Raw genomic sequence first — 13,693 nt, 5'->3', positions numbered from 1 at the left:
AAGCTAGCCATGAACCCTGTTCTCCTTTTGTTGTCAATGCTCAAATTTATGCAATTGAATAGACCCTGTTACACAAAAGTCCTAGCGAGTGCAACTTTGGCTAATGCGGTTTCCATGCATCCGAATGGTTCCCCAATCGTGATTGACGTATCGTACATAGGTAGCGTTCCTTACAACATTTCTTTAGCTTTATATTCCAACTTCTCCAGCATCTCTACTTCGTCATTTCCCTGAGCTCTAGAAGTATCATCACTGACCAAAGAAATCCTCATAGAGACTATAACTTTGCATTTGTGGAATCATACTCATTCCAAGTTGCTGCAATATGGGTTCTCGCATCAACACAATACTGATCATTGGGGCCACTTCTGGGATTGGCGAAGCATTCGCTCGGCGCTTCTATAGCGATGGAAAGAAAGTGATTATTACTGGTCGCCGAACGGATCGTCTGGCAGCGCTACAGAATGAGCTCCCAGGCATAGGAACTCGAAAGGTGAGATAATTTAGGAAGAAAGCGGGACGAAAGGAGAATTAAATTGCTGACCGTCGCGCGCCCCTGCCTAGTGGGATTTGTCCGACATTGCGGGCCTGGAGCAGCATGTATCAGATATCATCGCAGAGTATCCCACTCTGGATACAATCTTCATCAATGCTGGCATACAAAAGTCATTCTCTTTTCTAGATCCGAAGACAACGAGCCTCGAAAGCATATCTTCTGAAATTAACGTGAACTTGACCGTTCCTGCACTTCTGATACACCTATTCGTTCCGCATCTAATGCAAATTGCTTCTGCTGGAAATCCTGCCAACTTGTTGGTCACCAGCTCAACTCTCGCGTATTTTCCTTTTCCATTCTACCCAGCTTACTGCGCCTCAAAAGCTGGTGTGCATGGTTTGTGCATCGCTCTTCGGGAGCAATTGGGATTTTTACCAGATAACATCCAAAAGAACTTGAATCTAGTTGAGGTTGTGCCGCCTTATACCGATACGGGGCTGGATTCAGAGCATCGCAGCGCCGTGACAGCCATGCAAGGGGAAAATGCACTGGCACCTATGCCGCTAGCTGAATACATTGAAAAAGCTTATGTTAGTCTCAATGACTTAGATCAGGACGGGCAGATGAGGAAGGAGGTTGCGGTAGGTTTTGCTCAGACAGCCGTCGAAATGTGGAGGGGAAGCTTTGGCGCCTCAATTGAGGGGATGGGCATTCGCTGCTAAGAATGATTGTTGTAATCCTATATTTTTTCTTAATGTGTAATTGAATATTAGGTCCTCTAATGCTACAAGTGATAAAAGAAAGATAATTAAACAGTATTTTTGTAAAGCAATAGCCCGGGCCTGCGAGTGATAAGCCCATCCCTAAATCAAGAGTTTTTTCCAMCATTATACTGCGTCTTGCTCTGCTGTACTAGTCTTCGTCCCATCTGTCCTCAGTTCAACTAAGGGGATGAAATCGTTGGTTTGCGCCTGGACATACGCTGGACGATGCGTCCAAATTCTGGATTGGGCCTTTCCATCCTCGCTTCTAACATCCGTGATTGCATACTGCCTCCTGTTTTTCGTGCTTCTCGATGACGAAAGCTTTACTGTCATAACCCACAAACGTGTCAACAACTTCCACACCACAGGTCGAATGAGAGGTAATGAGGCCGATATTATAAGAACAGTTCCCTCGACACTTTACAGGCGTTGGTAAGTCAGCAGCTGCTTGTCATAGCTAACAACAAAGGATTTAACATCACCTGTTCCAAACTTCGAGAGGTACTGTGGCCCCTGTCCAGAATTAGCAGCCGATTCGSGAGCCACGATAGCAAAGATGTGAAGCATACATGTCGGGTCCGAAAGATCATTGATCTCTTTGATGATGGTAAGCTTGTAGATCGAGACAGCACAGGCACTAACATCAACGCATTAGTACTTCGAACACCGGGATGAGTAGAATATACAATACCCAAAGCCAAGACCCATAGAACTAGCAATGACAATTTTCTGTGCACGAGTCATATTCAGACTCATCACTGTAACCACGGCGTACAGCGCAAATCCAAAGTCCAAAGACGCCGATAATGCTGTATAAAAGCATTCAGCAAGTTGGTACGTTATGAGCAATTGAGGGGAATCATACATCCGACAAAATAGCCCAAACCAATGTTCACAGACCTATTCCAGCAGTGGCCATGGATGCTTGTATCCCATTGCGCAGCCACCGGTTTACATTGCTGGAAGGTGGTAATGGTTGTAACAGTCACAAATATTATGAGTAGGCCGACCAGTGGATACACAATATAGGCGAGCCGATTAAATTTCCCAAACAAGCGAACAAGAAGGGAGGCCACTGGCAGTTTCGGAAGAGTGAATGTCCAAAGACCGACTGCTTGAAGAACGACCATCAAATGCAGCAGTGCGGTGGTGTTAGTAGGGCTCTCCTCAATCAGAATGGCTAGATGTTGACCAAAGCCTCTGGAAATAGCTATAGAAAGACAAATTGAACGTGCCAAGTTCACTACCTGTGATCATCAATTAGCAGGAAATTTAAAGCAGATTCTGACATGTAATTACCATTGCCAGAATGATGAAGAAATCGTCTGGTTCCCATATGTGCTTATCGCGGATGATATGTGTGCCAAATCTAAGAAGAACCGCCACTATATTAACATTCTGTCAGCAAATTGTACTTGGTAAATGCCCTTCATACTAAAAAGATTGAAGAAGATCCTCATACCAACAGCGATGGCATTAAAAACCCAGTTGATGGTATTGAGAAAGGGTCCACGGTCGCCATTCCCACCATATGCCATAGCGCCGTATCGTCACAAAACCACAGGATAAGGAAAAGAGAATGACTGTTCAGGCTTATTGCCTAATCCAAATAGCGTATTTTTCAGTCAAAAATGAGTAATAACTGTGTAGTAGGCGCTCCAATAGATGCTGGTCGCTGGCTGTCCTCAAGGCTGAACGGAGAGTCGTGGACAGAGCCTCACTTTACACCCGCACACTGATCTATCGAATTATAGATCTTGCTAGAGCCTACCTAGCTTTGGCAGTTCCTTACTACATGCAGCCCGACGATCGGTAAATATTCTCCATCAATATTGGAAACAGAAGCCAATCTTCAACAACAATTCTGGGACTGAGTACGAACATGGTGAGCTGATCCATCCCCCGATGCACTGTTAGCAGTCTCCCAAGTCAGCGTAGAATCTATTAGGCTAGGCTGACGAATGCCACTTGATGATCACCAGTTATTGATTGGCGTGGTGTCATGCGTCTCTGTTGGAGGGGGCGAAGCATTCCTGCAAACCGCGACACAACTGCCACGTAAGTAAGCCAGGATATGCCTGTTGATAGCGATCATGGCACATAGACACCGCATTATAGCGTGACACTCCAGCCAGTCAAGTACAACTTCCTTGCATGGGATGAGGTTACACTGCTTAGGTTTATTCGCCGAGTTGCCAATCAGTACGCATGGCTGACATTACATGTGTTATGTGTATTAAATACCGGGAACATTTCATTACGTACTAGCGTGTATTAATTATCGTTTCGGCCGTGTTACGTCGTAATATAATTCAGCTTCAATCTCACTCGTTTTTATCAAAATTAAATACTGCTCGCATCCAACGATTCTCTGTGTCAAAAATGGCGGTACTAGAGCACATACCCTCACTAAGGAATTCTCTATCATCCGCCAGCGAGATCTTAGTAGACTCCTCCAGTTCAGACTTTCAGGAACGCCTTCAGAGATGGACTGACATCAACCGCGAAGAGCCAGCAGCGATCATTCTTCCAAGCTCAGAAAGTGATTGCTTGCAGACTGTGAGTGCAGAGAAACTAAAACTCTGGCGGATTGTGAGCTGACCTGCGAAACCAGGTGCAATGGGCTCTGAAGAGCTCTATCCCGTTCGTATCAAGAAGCGGTGGCCACAGCGAGTGGTCGACTATCGGTAAAAACGGCGTGATAATTGATCTTGGTAGATACAAGAGCGTCGAAGTAGATGTGACTAGTCGCACGGCTATTCTCAGGGGCAGCATACTTAGCAAGGAGGTTGCTGTTGCATTAGCAGATGCTGGCCTTTTCACAGGTGAGTTATATGGGGAAGAAACGCGGGATCGCCGGTGACTGTAGGTTGATTTGTACTGCCAACTTAGCACTGGGAAACGGCAACACTGTGGGCGCGATTCCTTATTTCCTTAACGGTGGAGCTTCCATAACGACGTCTATTACCGGTTTCGGTGCAGATCAGATCCTTGCTGCACGACTCATTACTGCCTCGGGTGAACTCATCGAGGCCAACCAAACGCACAATTCTGAACTTCTCTGGGCCATTAGAGGTGCTGGTCAATTCTTTGGTCTTGTGACAGAGTTGACGATTGAGGCATACCCCCTCTCCGCACTCGGTAATGATCATGGCGTCATTTGGGCGGGAAGTTTTGTGTTCCCCTTAGATAGAGCAGGCGAAGTGGCTGCTGTGATGAAAGACTTAATGAGTAATAATAAATACGCAACAGCTGGGCTCCTTATGGTAATGGCGCCTCCACCGACTCGCCAACCGTCAGTTGTTGTGGCTGCACGATACACGGGAAATCCCCAGGAAGCAGCGGCTGCTTATCAACCTCTGTACGACCTGAAGCCAATCGCAGCGTCTGGTGGTGAGGTGCCTATTCAAAATGCTAGTGACGCTCGCAGTGTACTTGGGGCCAAAGGAGACTTCAAACGTTTCGGAGTGGTAGGGCTGCACAGTTTCGACCCGGAAGCTTTTCTGAAAACCATCGACGTGTGGAAGGAGATGATTGCCCAGTGTCCAGACGCCATAAACTCAGGCTTCAATTTTCAGTGGGATTCGAGGCCACCTAGGAAATCAAGATTGGGCTCTGCTCATTCCCTTCAGAACATTCGGTACTGGCAGTATGTTTATACCACGATCGCTCACACATTGGCCAACAAGATTTGTCGTCGGTAATTGCTGACTGCAAATGCATCATAGGAACAATCTCATTTGGCATACGGACGCAGATAATCGAGCTGCTGTTGATAATTTTAACGAGAGATGCATTGCCATCATGCGAGGTCCGAACGTCACGGAATACGTGGATTTCGCCAATGGCACGCGAGATGGGCCTATCGAATGGCGCTTTCGCGGCAAAGAGAGACTTGATACATTGAAGCAACTAAAGAAGACTTGGGATCCAAACGGGATATTTACTCGGCAGCTCTTGGATGGGTGAACGAGGGTTTCTCCGCTTGTCTTCGTAAATATGACCTTTTTCCAGGTTACCACGAGGCCACGGTCCTAATCGTCGGTCAGTGTAGTGGAAAAACAATGCCATAACTAGCAATACTCATAATCATCCATGCCGGGAGATATAGACGCCAGCTGGCGATGGTATATGCCGTTCATTTGCTTATTTGCATTGATGTTACATATAATTCTAAGTGTAAAATTACCAAACAAGGTCCTTACCGGGCATGTCCAAGCGTATCACGCAACCCGACTTCTACTTACATGTACTTCTACTTCTCTTCTGCAACTATCAGCTCATATTTTGATTCCTCCTTTAGCTGATACCTCTACCCCTCCCAGCTATAATATCGCTACAAAATCCGTCTACTTTTTTGAGGGTCATAACTTGAACACATCCAATCAACAAACAACAAAACAATGACTTTCTCTACGGGGCGTCTGGTGCTCTCCTTTGTTGCATTTTCTACAGCCGCTGGGGGCTTTATCTTCGATTGGAACCATACTCATGTCTTTAACGAGCGCTGGCCACCTCATGCAAAATTCCACAATGGCCAGACCATGTCGACCGGGCTACTGTTGGGCCTATCGGGGTTGTATTACCTCTTCCGGACGTGCAGTTCACCAGCCATGCAAGCTGATTCACTACGAACAGCCACTTGGCTGTTGAGCCTGAATTGGATAGCGCAATTAAGCGCTGCGTTGTATCCAGGCGCTCTACCGGTCGATCCTGAATTTGGAGGCGGCTTTCCACAGGCTTACATTTGCGCCTTTCTCTTCTTTTTTATTGCATTGGGGTTCCGCCTCGAGGTTCGGAGGCTACGGCACGACGACAAGCGGGACTAGGAATCTGCAAGTGCAGGGCCCCAAAATTACCTCGTCCAGCTGGGCTGTATTTAAGTGATGCATGTTGAAATGTTTCAATGCATCGTTGCCGCCGGCCCCAACGTCGCTTCTCTTCGGACATTTGTTTGGCCATGACAAGAGCATGTTTCCGCGATTTACTCTTTATGGGCATTTGATTGTCGATCCCAACTGTAATACCAATTACATGATGTATTACCTAGTGTGTATTTCAGCTCACGTACCTTAAGCGCCCGCCCCAAGCACAAACTACTTAAACAAATCAATATTAAGTGTTATTATGATGCGTGATTATATTTTTAATTCATACTTCCTCGTACCCGCAAATTGACTGCAGTCAGGGCTGAGAAGGCTGAGCAGCAGACATTGCGTTCGAAAAGCAGATTCCAAGAATTAGATGGACGAGAGCGTTCTTTAAATAGATTATGTAGACAGATTGCCATTATTATAAGTTTGGGCCAAGTTTGCAGAATGTTAATTATGAGGTGTATGTGCAGTTTGAGAAGAGGTGCCATTATCAGTATATCCGAACGCATTGTGGTTCGTAGACTTTTTTTGCTTCGCTAGGTCATCACAACATGTCATGATGCTACAATCATCTTGGATATGGTACATCACCCTGTGGGTTGCTTGCACTTCATCATTTGCTGCAGCACTATCTGGCAGTCCGTTTAGCCCTCCCGATCCATCTTTTGGAATACCAGGGGATGATGCAAGCTATGACTACGTCGTTGTGGGTGGTGGAACAGCAGGTTTGACGATAGCAGCACGGCTAGCAGAAAATGGCTCGTATAGCGTTGCTGTTGTTGAAGCCGGGGGTTTCTATGAGGAGTCAGATGGGAACTTGAGCGTCATTCCTTCAGATGACATCTGGTATGCAGGGTCTAGTCCAACAGACTTCAATCCCAGTGTCGATTGGGGCTTTGTAACGACTCCGCAAGCGGTATGCTTAGTAAAAAATTTATGAAAAGCGGTTCTGATTGATTGTATGCTGCAGGGGATGAACGAAAGACAGCTCCACTATGCGAGAGGGAAATGTTTAGGCGGTAGGTACGTATCACTTTGTCGCTGTCTTGCCACCTCTCTTAGCTTTTATTTTAAGCTCACGATTATCTGCATGCTTCAGTTCAGCACGGAACTACTTCACATATCACCATGGCACGTACGATGCGTACCATATGTGGGCGACTACAGTGAATGACAGCTCGTACGAGTATTATTCTTTTCTGCCATACTTCAAGAAAAGTGCTCATTTCACACCTCCCGACAATGAACAACGTCCTCGTAATGCGTCCGTCGGTTATAACCCGGCTGCATTCTCGCCCACCGGTGGTCCACTTCAAGTCTCGATCCCAATATGGGCCAATTCCTTTTCGTCTTTTGCTAAAAAAGGTTACGAACGGCTTGGTCTACGACAAGTCGTGGATTTCGTCAGTGGTACGTTGATAGGTGTGCAATATAACATGAACACTATCGATCCTCGTCGTCAAACTCGTAGCTCTTCGGAGACGTCCTACCTGCGAATGGTTGAAAGCAATAACGCACTTCGAATTTACAACCAAACTATGGCACAGAGGATTCTTTTTAATGGCACAACAGCATCTGCTGTTGCTGTCCGGTCAGGTAACCTCAATTACACTCTTTTCGCGAAGCGAGAAGTCATAGTATCTGCTGGTGCCGTAAGTTATTCCAGTTGTCGACGTCGTCTTAGGAGATCTTAAACTTCAACTAATTGGGCGACAATACAGTTTCAATCTCCCCAAATACTTATGGTTTCTGGCGTGGGCCCAGCAGAGACGCTTCGCCAGTTTGATATACCAATAATCGCCGATCTTTCTGGGGTAGGCCAGAATATGTGGGATCACATCCTCTTTGGCACGAGCTATCGGGTGTCGACACTTACGCATTCAGCTACGTCTAACGCGACATTTTTGGCAGAGGTCTTGGAAGAGTACATGACAAAGAATGGGAGCGGCATGCTCGGCAACCCCGGCGGAGACTTGATAGCTTTTGAGAAACTACCATCCTCAGAGCGTGAATCTCTTACCCCTGAGACACTAGCTTCCCTTGCCGAATTTCCACCAGATTGGCCAGAAATCGAATACCTAGCCCTTGATGCATACAGTGGTAACAACAGCAACTACATAACCGGAGCGCCGAAGACGCCGTACATGTACGTGAGCCCCAGCGCAGCTTTAGTGGCTCCATTGAGCCGCGGAAACGTGACCATCACGAGTGCAAGCATGGATGATCCTCCACTTATCAACCCCAATTGGCTTACCCATCCTGCGGACCAAGAACTGGCTGTGGCAGCATTGAAACGAATCCGGCAGCTTATGAATACTGACATTGTCAGCGAGGTTATTGTTGGTGAAGAGCTGTTACCTGGCCGCAATGTGAAGAGTGATTCTGACATCTTGTACTCCATTCGAGAAAATGGGATTCAAGTGTTTCACGCCGCTGCAACTTGTGAGGCTCATCTTAAAATCTCGAGGCTTTTCATGCTGACTTTTTCATCCACGTAACTTAGGCAAAATGGGCAATTCTGACGATCCTCTAGCGGTAGTCGACTCAAGGGCTCGTGTCTTTGGAACGCAGGGCCTACGAGTCGTAGACATTTCGGCTTTTCCTCTTCTTCCTCCTGGTCATCCCCAGGCTACTGTTTGTGAGCAATCTATCGTTATGTTTTTGTTAATTTGACTTCAGGCTAAACAGATATTCTAGATGCCCTTGCCGAGAAAATCGCAGACGACATTCTGTGCGCAGATGTCTGAGAGTTGGTTTGCAACGCAATTTGAGCGATCTTTGACCTTTTTACATTGACCATCCCAGCTGGATCACGCCTTCAAAGTCATCGTTGTTACAAACAAGCGAAAAGCCAGAGAGATGCATTATTCAAGCTACATTTATCTATCTAGACCTGTTAGTATGCGAGATAGAGCTGAACTTAGGAAAATAGAACTTCACTTCAGGTCATAGCCCTACGTCAAAAAGATCTGCAAAGTCTACTCTTGTAAGATGAGCTCCATTACAGCCATCACACTTTCCATCGACTGCCATTCATTTTTAATCCGTAGTGGTGGAGTTGTGCTGGCGAAGAGCTCAATCCAGTCATTCCGCTCGCGCTCATTGCTATTGAAACTCTGCGCCATGGTTAAATCGCGCACACGTAAAGCAGCTTCTTGTGGCGCCGGAACAGTCCCAGGCAAAGGAAGTATAGTATCCATAATCACAATGCGTGCTCCAGGCTTCATCGATGAGACCAGGCTCTGTAGTATCTTTTGTGCAGTGGCTGTTGGCCAGTCGTGCAATATCTTGCGAAGAAGATAGACATCTGCAATACGAGAGATTTCGGGCGGTTGGGGCTGCATGAAGTCGTGTGCTTTGAGACTGATACGAGAAGCAATTAACGGGTCTATGTCTTTTAACTGAACCTTGGCCTCCTCAATTGTATTAGGGAGGTCTTCGACGGTGAAGCTCAGATCGTGAAATTTGCTGGCCAGCATGAGGTCAATTTGACCTGTTGAGCCTCCAACCTAATAGATGTTCACATAAGCACTAATAAAGAGCTTCCATCATTGGAATAAGGAGACTTACATCCACAACATGTGCCGGCCCCAAACGAGCCCAATCGTAACCAGAAATCAAGTGCTCCACCACTAACCCCGAACTTCGACCTTGCGCTCGCATGTATCCAGCAAAAAGCTGTGTCATTTCCTCTGACTGAGAGACATGGTTAAAAAATGGCATTGGGGTGTCAAATGCAATATTGTACGCTGTTTCATTCTTTTCTTTCGTATCACCCCAGCGCTCTGTAGCTCTAGCAAAAGCTAATGCCGTAGGCGCTGAGTATCGGGTCATGAACAAAGCCCAGTCGAGAAATGCCGGCTCAGTAACAAACTGCGCTGATATTCGACTGTGTTTTAGTCGCTGCAATTCGTCCTCGGCCAGGATACCTCCTGTCATTGCCATGCGAGCCACACTCTTTAACCGTCTCGAGGATACATTTGCTGCCTTAGCAATATCTTCATAGGCAACAGATTCACCAGTCCCAAGTGGTATACGTTGCAGAATCTTAAAGTGAATCAACCACTGTAGTGCCGACAATTGTTGGTACTAAATTTAGAATTTGATTGATGAGCCCATGCGCTGACTTTAATTAAATGAAAAGGCTTAGGAGATGGAGGAGTTCCTATACATGAATTTGTGCTTGTTCAAGAAGATCGCTGGGCTCGGTGCACAGTTGCTGTAGCTGGATGCTTGCCTGGAGTAGTAGCTGACGAGCATGTTGAGCTTCATGTGGAGCGTCTGGTGGTAGGAGTTGGGTGTTTTCTAAGGAATCTTTTGATTGATACTCCCGAATCACCTTGACATTATTTACAATGCTCGCGGTAATGCTCTCTAAAGTCGTGTTTGTCTCCATATTGTCGATAGCTTTCTGACTATTCAATTGGAAAGAGTTCGCCTGAAATACAGATCAGGAATATGAAGGGGAGAAGATGACGACAGCGTCAATTAAGATTACATCTGTGGAATGTGCTCGCTCGACTTGAAATCAAGTACCTAGGTAAAATACTAAAACATAGCGTGCGCACTAGCTGTTATGTCACGAAAAGAACTCACCAGTCTAAAGGGGTCCGCGGTAATACCGTTATCTTGCCCAATGTATCAAGAAGACGAGGAGGTAATTAAATTGAACTGGGGTCTGTACTGGTAATAACAAATGAATGGCTTATATTAATGCAACCACAATCACACGGGTCTGATCATTACGTTCCGATTGGTTTTATTGTGCATATCACTAGTCGCCGTGCAGCCCTCCATCGCTTAGATTATCGTCGGCTTCATCATCGATGGAAGGATATTCATGCCTGGACATTCATGATCGAAATAACCTGTGTTGTTCTCCGCCGCAAAGTCGGTCGCAAAACCCAGTATGTCTCCCGCTTAGGTATGCCTCTGTGATTACTTGGGTTGAACCAGGCTAATCTCTATTAATTCTGCTAATGCATCTTAGTTGAACACGTTCCAACATTATCCTGTGCCCCTAACAACATAATAGTCATATCACATCATGGACTCTTTCAATCGTATCCTCATCATCGGTGCTGGAATCGGTGGTCTTGCACTGGCCCAGAGTCTGAAACGAGCAAACATACCTTTCACCGTCTTTGAACGAGATGACAGGCTCGATTCCAGACTTCAGGGATACAGGCTCAAGATAGCGGGKCCCATGCAAGCAAGAGTACGAGAATTGTTAACTGACGAGGCATGGGCCAAGTTTAAGGATGTTTTAGCTGCCAGCGCAGAGGGTGAGATGACGCTAAGCGCAACAAGCGGCAGCATCATAGCCTCGCGTCGCGATCGTCTACGTCCTGGCACTCCACTTCCTTGGACAGTGGACCGGGGGATGTTTCGTACTGCAATGATGACAGGGATCGAAGACTCTGTGCTATTCAGCAAACAGTTTGTTAGATATGAGCTGGAAGACCACTGTGTTAAGGCAGTGTTTGCTGACGGCTCGGTCGAACGTGGTTTGCTTCTGGTTGGGGCGGACGGCATACGATCGGTGGTGAGAAAGCAATTACTCCCTGAGTATCGCTTTGCAGATACTGGAAGCTGCTGCATCTACGGCAAAACATATATCACACCTGAGCTGAGTGAGCGGTTCCCGGCGCTGCGAATGCGATGGTTTACGGCTATCCTAGACTCGACTCCGGTTTTACAGAGTATAATATTCGGAGAACGTCCATTCTCAATGATAGTAGAGCCAGTCCTGTTCAATCGGAACAGCGAACAGTCTGACCTTCCAAAAGACTATATTTATTGGGGTCTTATTTTCAGTCGAGATGCAATTCCGCTCGATGATGCTGCACTTGATGAGGCTTTGCGTTCTCAACCCGCACAAATCACGCTTGATATGACCAGTGAATGGCACTCGTCAACCCGCTCGCTGTGTGAACTACAGGAGCAGTCCCTGGCTTCTGGTATGAGAGTCTATACCGCCAGTCCAAATATGGAAGAGTGGGCACCATCTTCTCGAGTGACGCTGCTTGGTGACGCGATACACACCATGTCGCCAGCTGGAGGTGTGGGTGCCATGGCTGCATTGCATGATTCTGCTACACTGGCTGAAATCATTCACAAGGACGGCGTCTCGGAGAGCTCAATAGGGAACTATGAGACGAGAATGAGAGATTTCTCAAACGTGTGTATTCAACGAAGTTTTCGGGGCGGGGGKCGATTATTGAACACGCCTGCTTTTGAGAACTGTTCACTCGTGGATGTATAAGACTACATTCTGATATGGAGATATGTGCGTTATGAAGCAGATATATTCTTCTCTTTTGGCCATTAGAACTTTTGCTTTTAAAAGATTCGTGTTCTTCTCGATCTCGATCGGTTGCTTCGCGAGCATGTCAGTGATTGCCAGATCGGGAAATTTGTAGGATGAGCTGACACAACCACTATAGTGAGTCAACCCTACATGTAACGTGGGCGATTTCAAAGGGCATACCCAGATGAGCTACTAGCAAGAATGATCATCTATCTAGGTAGATAACAAACAAGGCCTAAACTGTAGATAAACCTGTTAATATGTCTGAACGAGCGCGCATAGAAATAGCTGCCCGTCTAGACAGAGTCAATATTGGGGGTATTGTGGATTTGCGGTCTTTAGTATGTCATTGTAGTGCTTTAATACCTTATGTACGTGAAGATTACGGCTAAATGACTTGAGATTACTTGATTAAGAACAAGAGGGCGCGCTTCTACTAGTGCACCTGGCGTCTGAGTAGAGCTTAACAGCTAATTCTGGGTATAGCAGTGATGGGTTAATGTGTGTCTAGATCATAATCTGAACTGTATAGTAGATATTTTACCCTTCATTATACATACGGACTTCGTTCTGTTCCAACACATTGCAGAATTCTAGGGCGTTGCAGCATATAGAGGTATACTGTTTTTTGATTGTACAGCCGAAATCTTTTAAAATGTGTATATAGCCCCATCTAAATACCGTAATCAAGATAGTATGACCGTAATATGACAGTAATGCTTTTATATTATATTTAATAACTACAACATTATTGCGACAACACCACACGACGATTAGCCAACTACTCAATGCGACGCTATGGTGTAAGTTGACTGCCCCGCAGCACCTATCAGGCAAATCGTTTTGATCTCTGTGATATCCTTGTCTAGTTGCATATTCGTATTTGAATCGGTGGGAAATTTTCCACAGGCTGTTTCCTCCTGTGTCCCTTCAACATCACCAAGATTCCTTAGAATAACCTATACCTCCTTCCCAAGTATACCCTATTCTTTGACCTTGAGTAATATGTCTAGTGACTTGGGACAGCACCCCAATCAAATGCCTCCGCATGAAGGACCATCCCTGTACAAAGCGCCCATGAGGACGCCTTGCAGGCGTTTGAAAGTGGTCGTGATTGGGGCAGGCATGGCTTGCATTGAGTTTCTCTACAAAGCATATAATGTATACCATCTCGGTGAATACGTTGATTTAACCGTTTTTGAAGCCAATGCAGATGTTGGCGGAACGTGGCTAGTAAACAGGTACCCTG

The 13,693-nt window shown here is 46.2% G+C and overlaps 6 protein-coding genes across 6 annotated transcripts; 4 read left to right on the top strand and 2 right to left on the bottom strand.

Moving 5' to 3' along the window:
• Positions 1-325: 325 nt before the first annotated feature.
• On the top strand, positions 326-1,218 carry BHQ10_006462 (uncharacterized protein; the record flags this gene model as incomplete). Its single annotated transcript, XM_040879051.1, has 2 exons — positions 326-493; positions 565-1,218. The coding sequence occupies 2 exons, from the start codon at positions 326-328 to the stop codon at positions 1,216-1,218; spliced, it is 822 nt and encodes a 273-aa protein (XP_040734966.1).
• A 520-nt stretch (positions 1,219-1,738) lies between these two features.
• On the bottom strand, positions 1,739-2,798 carry BHQ10_006461 (uncharacterized protein; the record flags this gene model as incomplete). Its single annotated transcript, XM_040879050.1, has 6 exons — positions 1,739-1,773; positions 1,830-1,897; positions 1,952-2,069; positions 2,126-2,507; positions 2,560-2,645; positions 2,723-2,798. The coding sequence occupies 6 exons, from the start codon at positions 2,796-2,798 to the stop codon at positions 1,739-1,741; spliced, it is 765 nt and encodes a 254-aa protein (XP_040734965.1).
• An 844-nt stretch (positions 2,799-3,642) lies between these two features.
• On the top strand, positions 3,643-5,229 carry BHQ10_006460 (uncharacterized protein; the record flags this gene model as incomplete). Its single annotated transcript, XM_040879049.1, has 4 exons — positions 3,643-3,819; positions 3,875-4,085; positions 4,153-4,909; positions 4,989-5,229. The coding sequence occupies 4 exons, from the start codon at positions 3,643-3,645 to the stop codon at positions 5,227-5,229; spliced, it is 1,386 nt and encodes a 461-aa protein (XP_040734964.1).
• Positions 5,230-6,690: 1,461 nt separating this feature from the next.
• On the top strand, positions 6,691-8,881 carry BHQ10_006459 (uncharacterized protein; the record flags this gene model as incomplete). Its single annotated transcript, XM_040879047.1, has 6 exons — positions 6,691-7,050; positions 7,105-7,157; positions 7,234-7,786; positions 7,856-8,576; positions 8,638-8,772; positions 8,832-8,881. 6 exons carry the CDS (start codon positions 6,691-6,693, stop codon positions 8,879-8,881), a joined length of 1,872 nt encoding a protein of 623 aa, XP_040734963.1.
• Positions 8,882-9,112: 231 nt separating this feature from the next.
• On the bottom strand, positions 9,113-10,079 carry BHQ10_006458 (uncharacterized protein; the record flags this gene model as incomplete). Its single annotated transcript, XM_040879046.1, has 2 exons — positions 9,113-9,643; positions 9,705-10,079. 2 exons carry the CDS (start codon positions 10,077-10,079, stop codon positions 9,113-9,115), a joined length of 906 nt encoding a protein of 301 aa, XP_040734962.1.
• Positions 10,080-11,181: 1,102 nt separating this feature from the next.
• Positions 11,182-12,399, top strand: BHQ10_006457 (uncharacterized protein; the record flags this gene model as incomplete). The annotated part of the gene is made up of 1 exon (XM_040879045.1): positions 11,182-12,399. The coding sequence occupies one exon, from the start codon at positions 11,182-11,184 to the stop codon at positions 12,397-12,399; it is 1,218 nt and encodes a 405-aa protein (XP_040734961.1).
• Positions 12,400-13,693: the final 1,294 nt, after the last annotated feature.

The sequence above is a fragment of the Talaromyces amestolkiae genome (assembly GCF_001896365.1).
Source record: "Talaromyces amestolkiae strain CIB chromosome Unknown scaffold12.1, whole genome shotgun sequence".
NCBI classification, from domain to species: Eukaryota; Fungi; Ascomycota; class Eurotiomycetes; order Eurotiales; family Trichocomaceae; genus Talaromyces; species Talaromyces amestolkiae.
The sequence above is the reverse complement of the archived record's forward strand: the minus strand, read 5'-3'. Positions and strand labels throughout refer to the sequence as shown.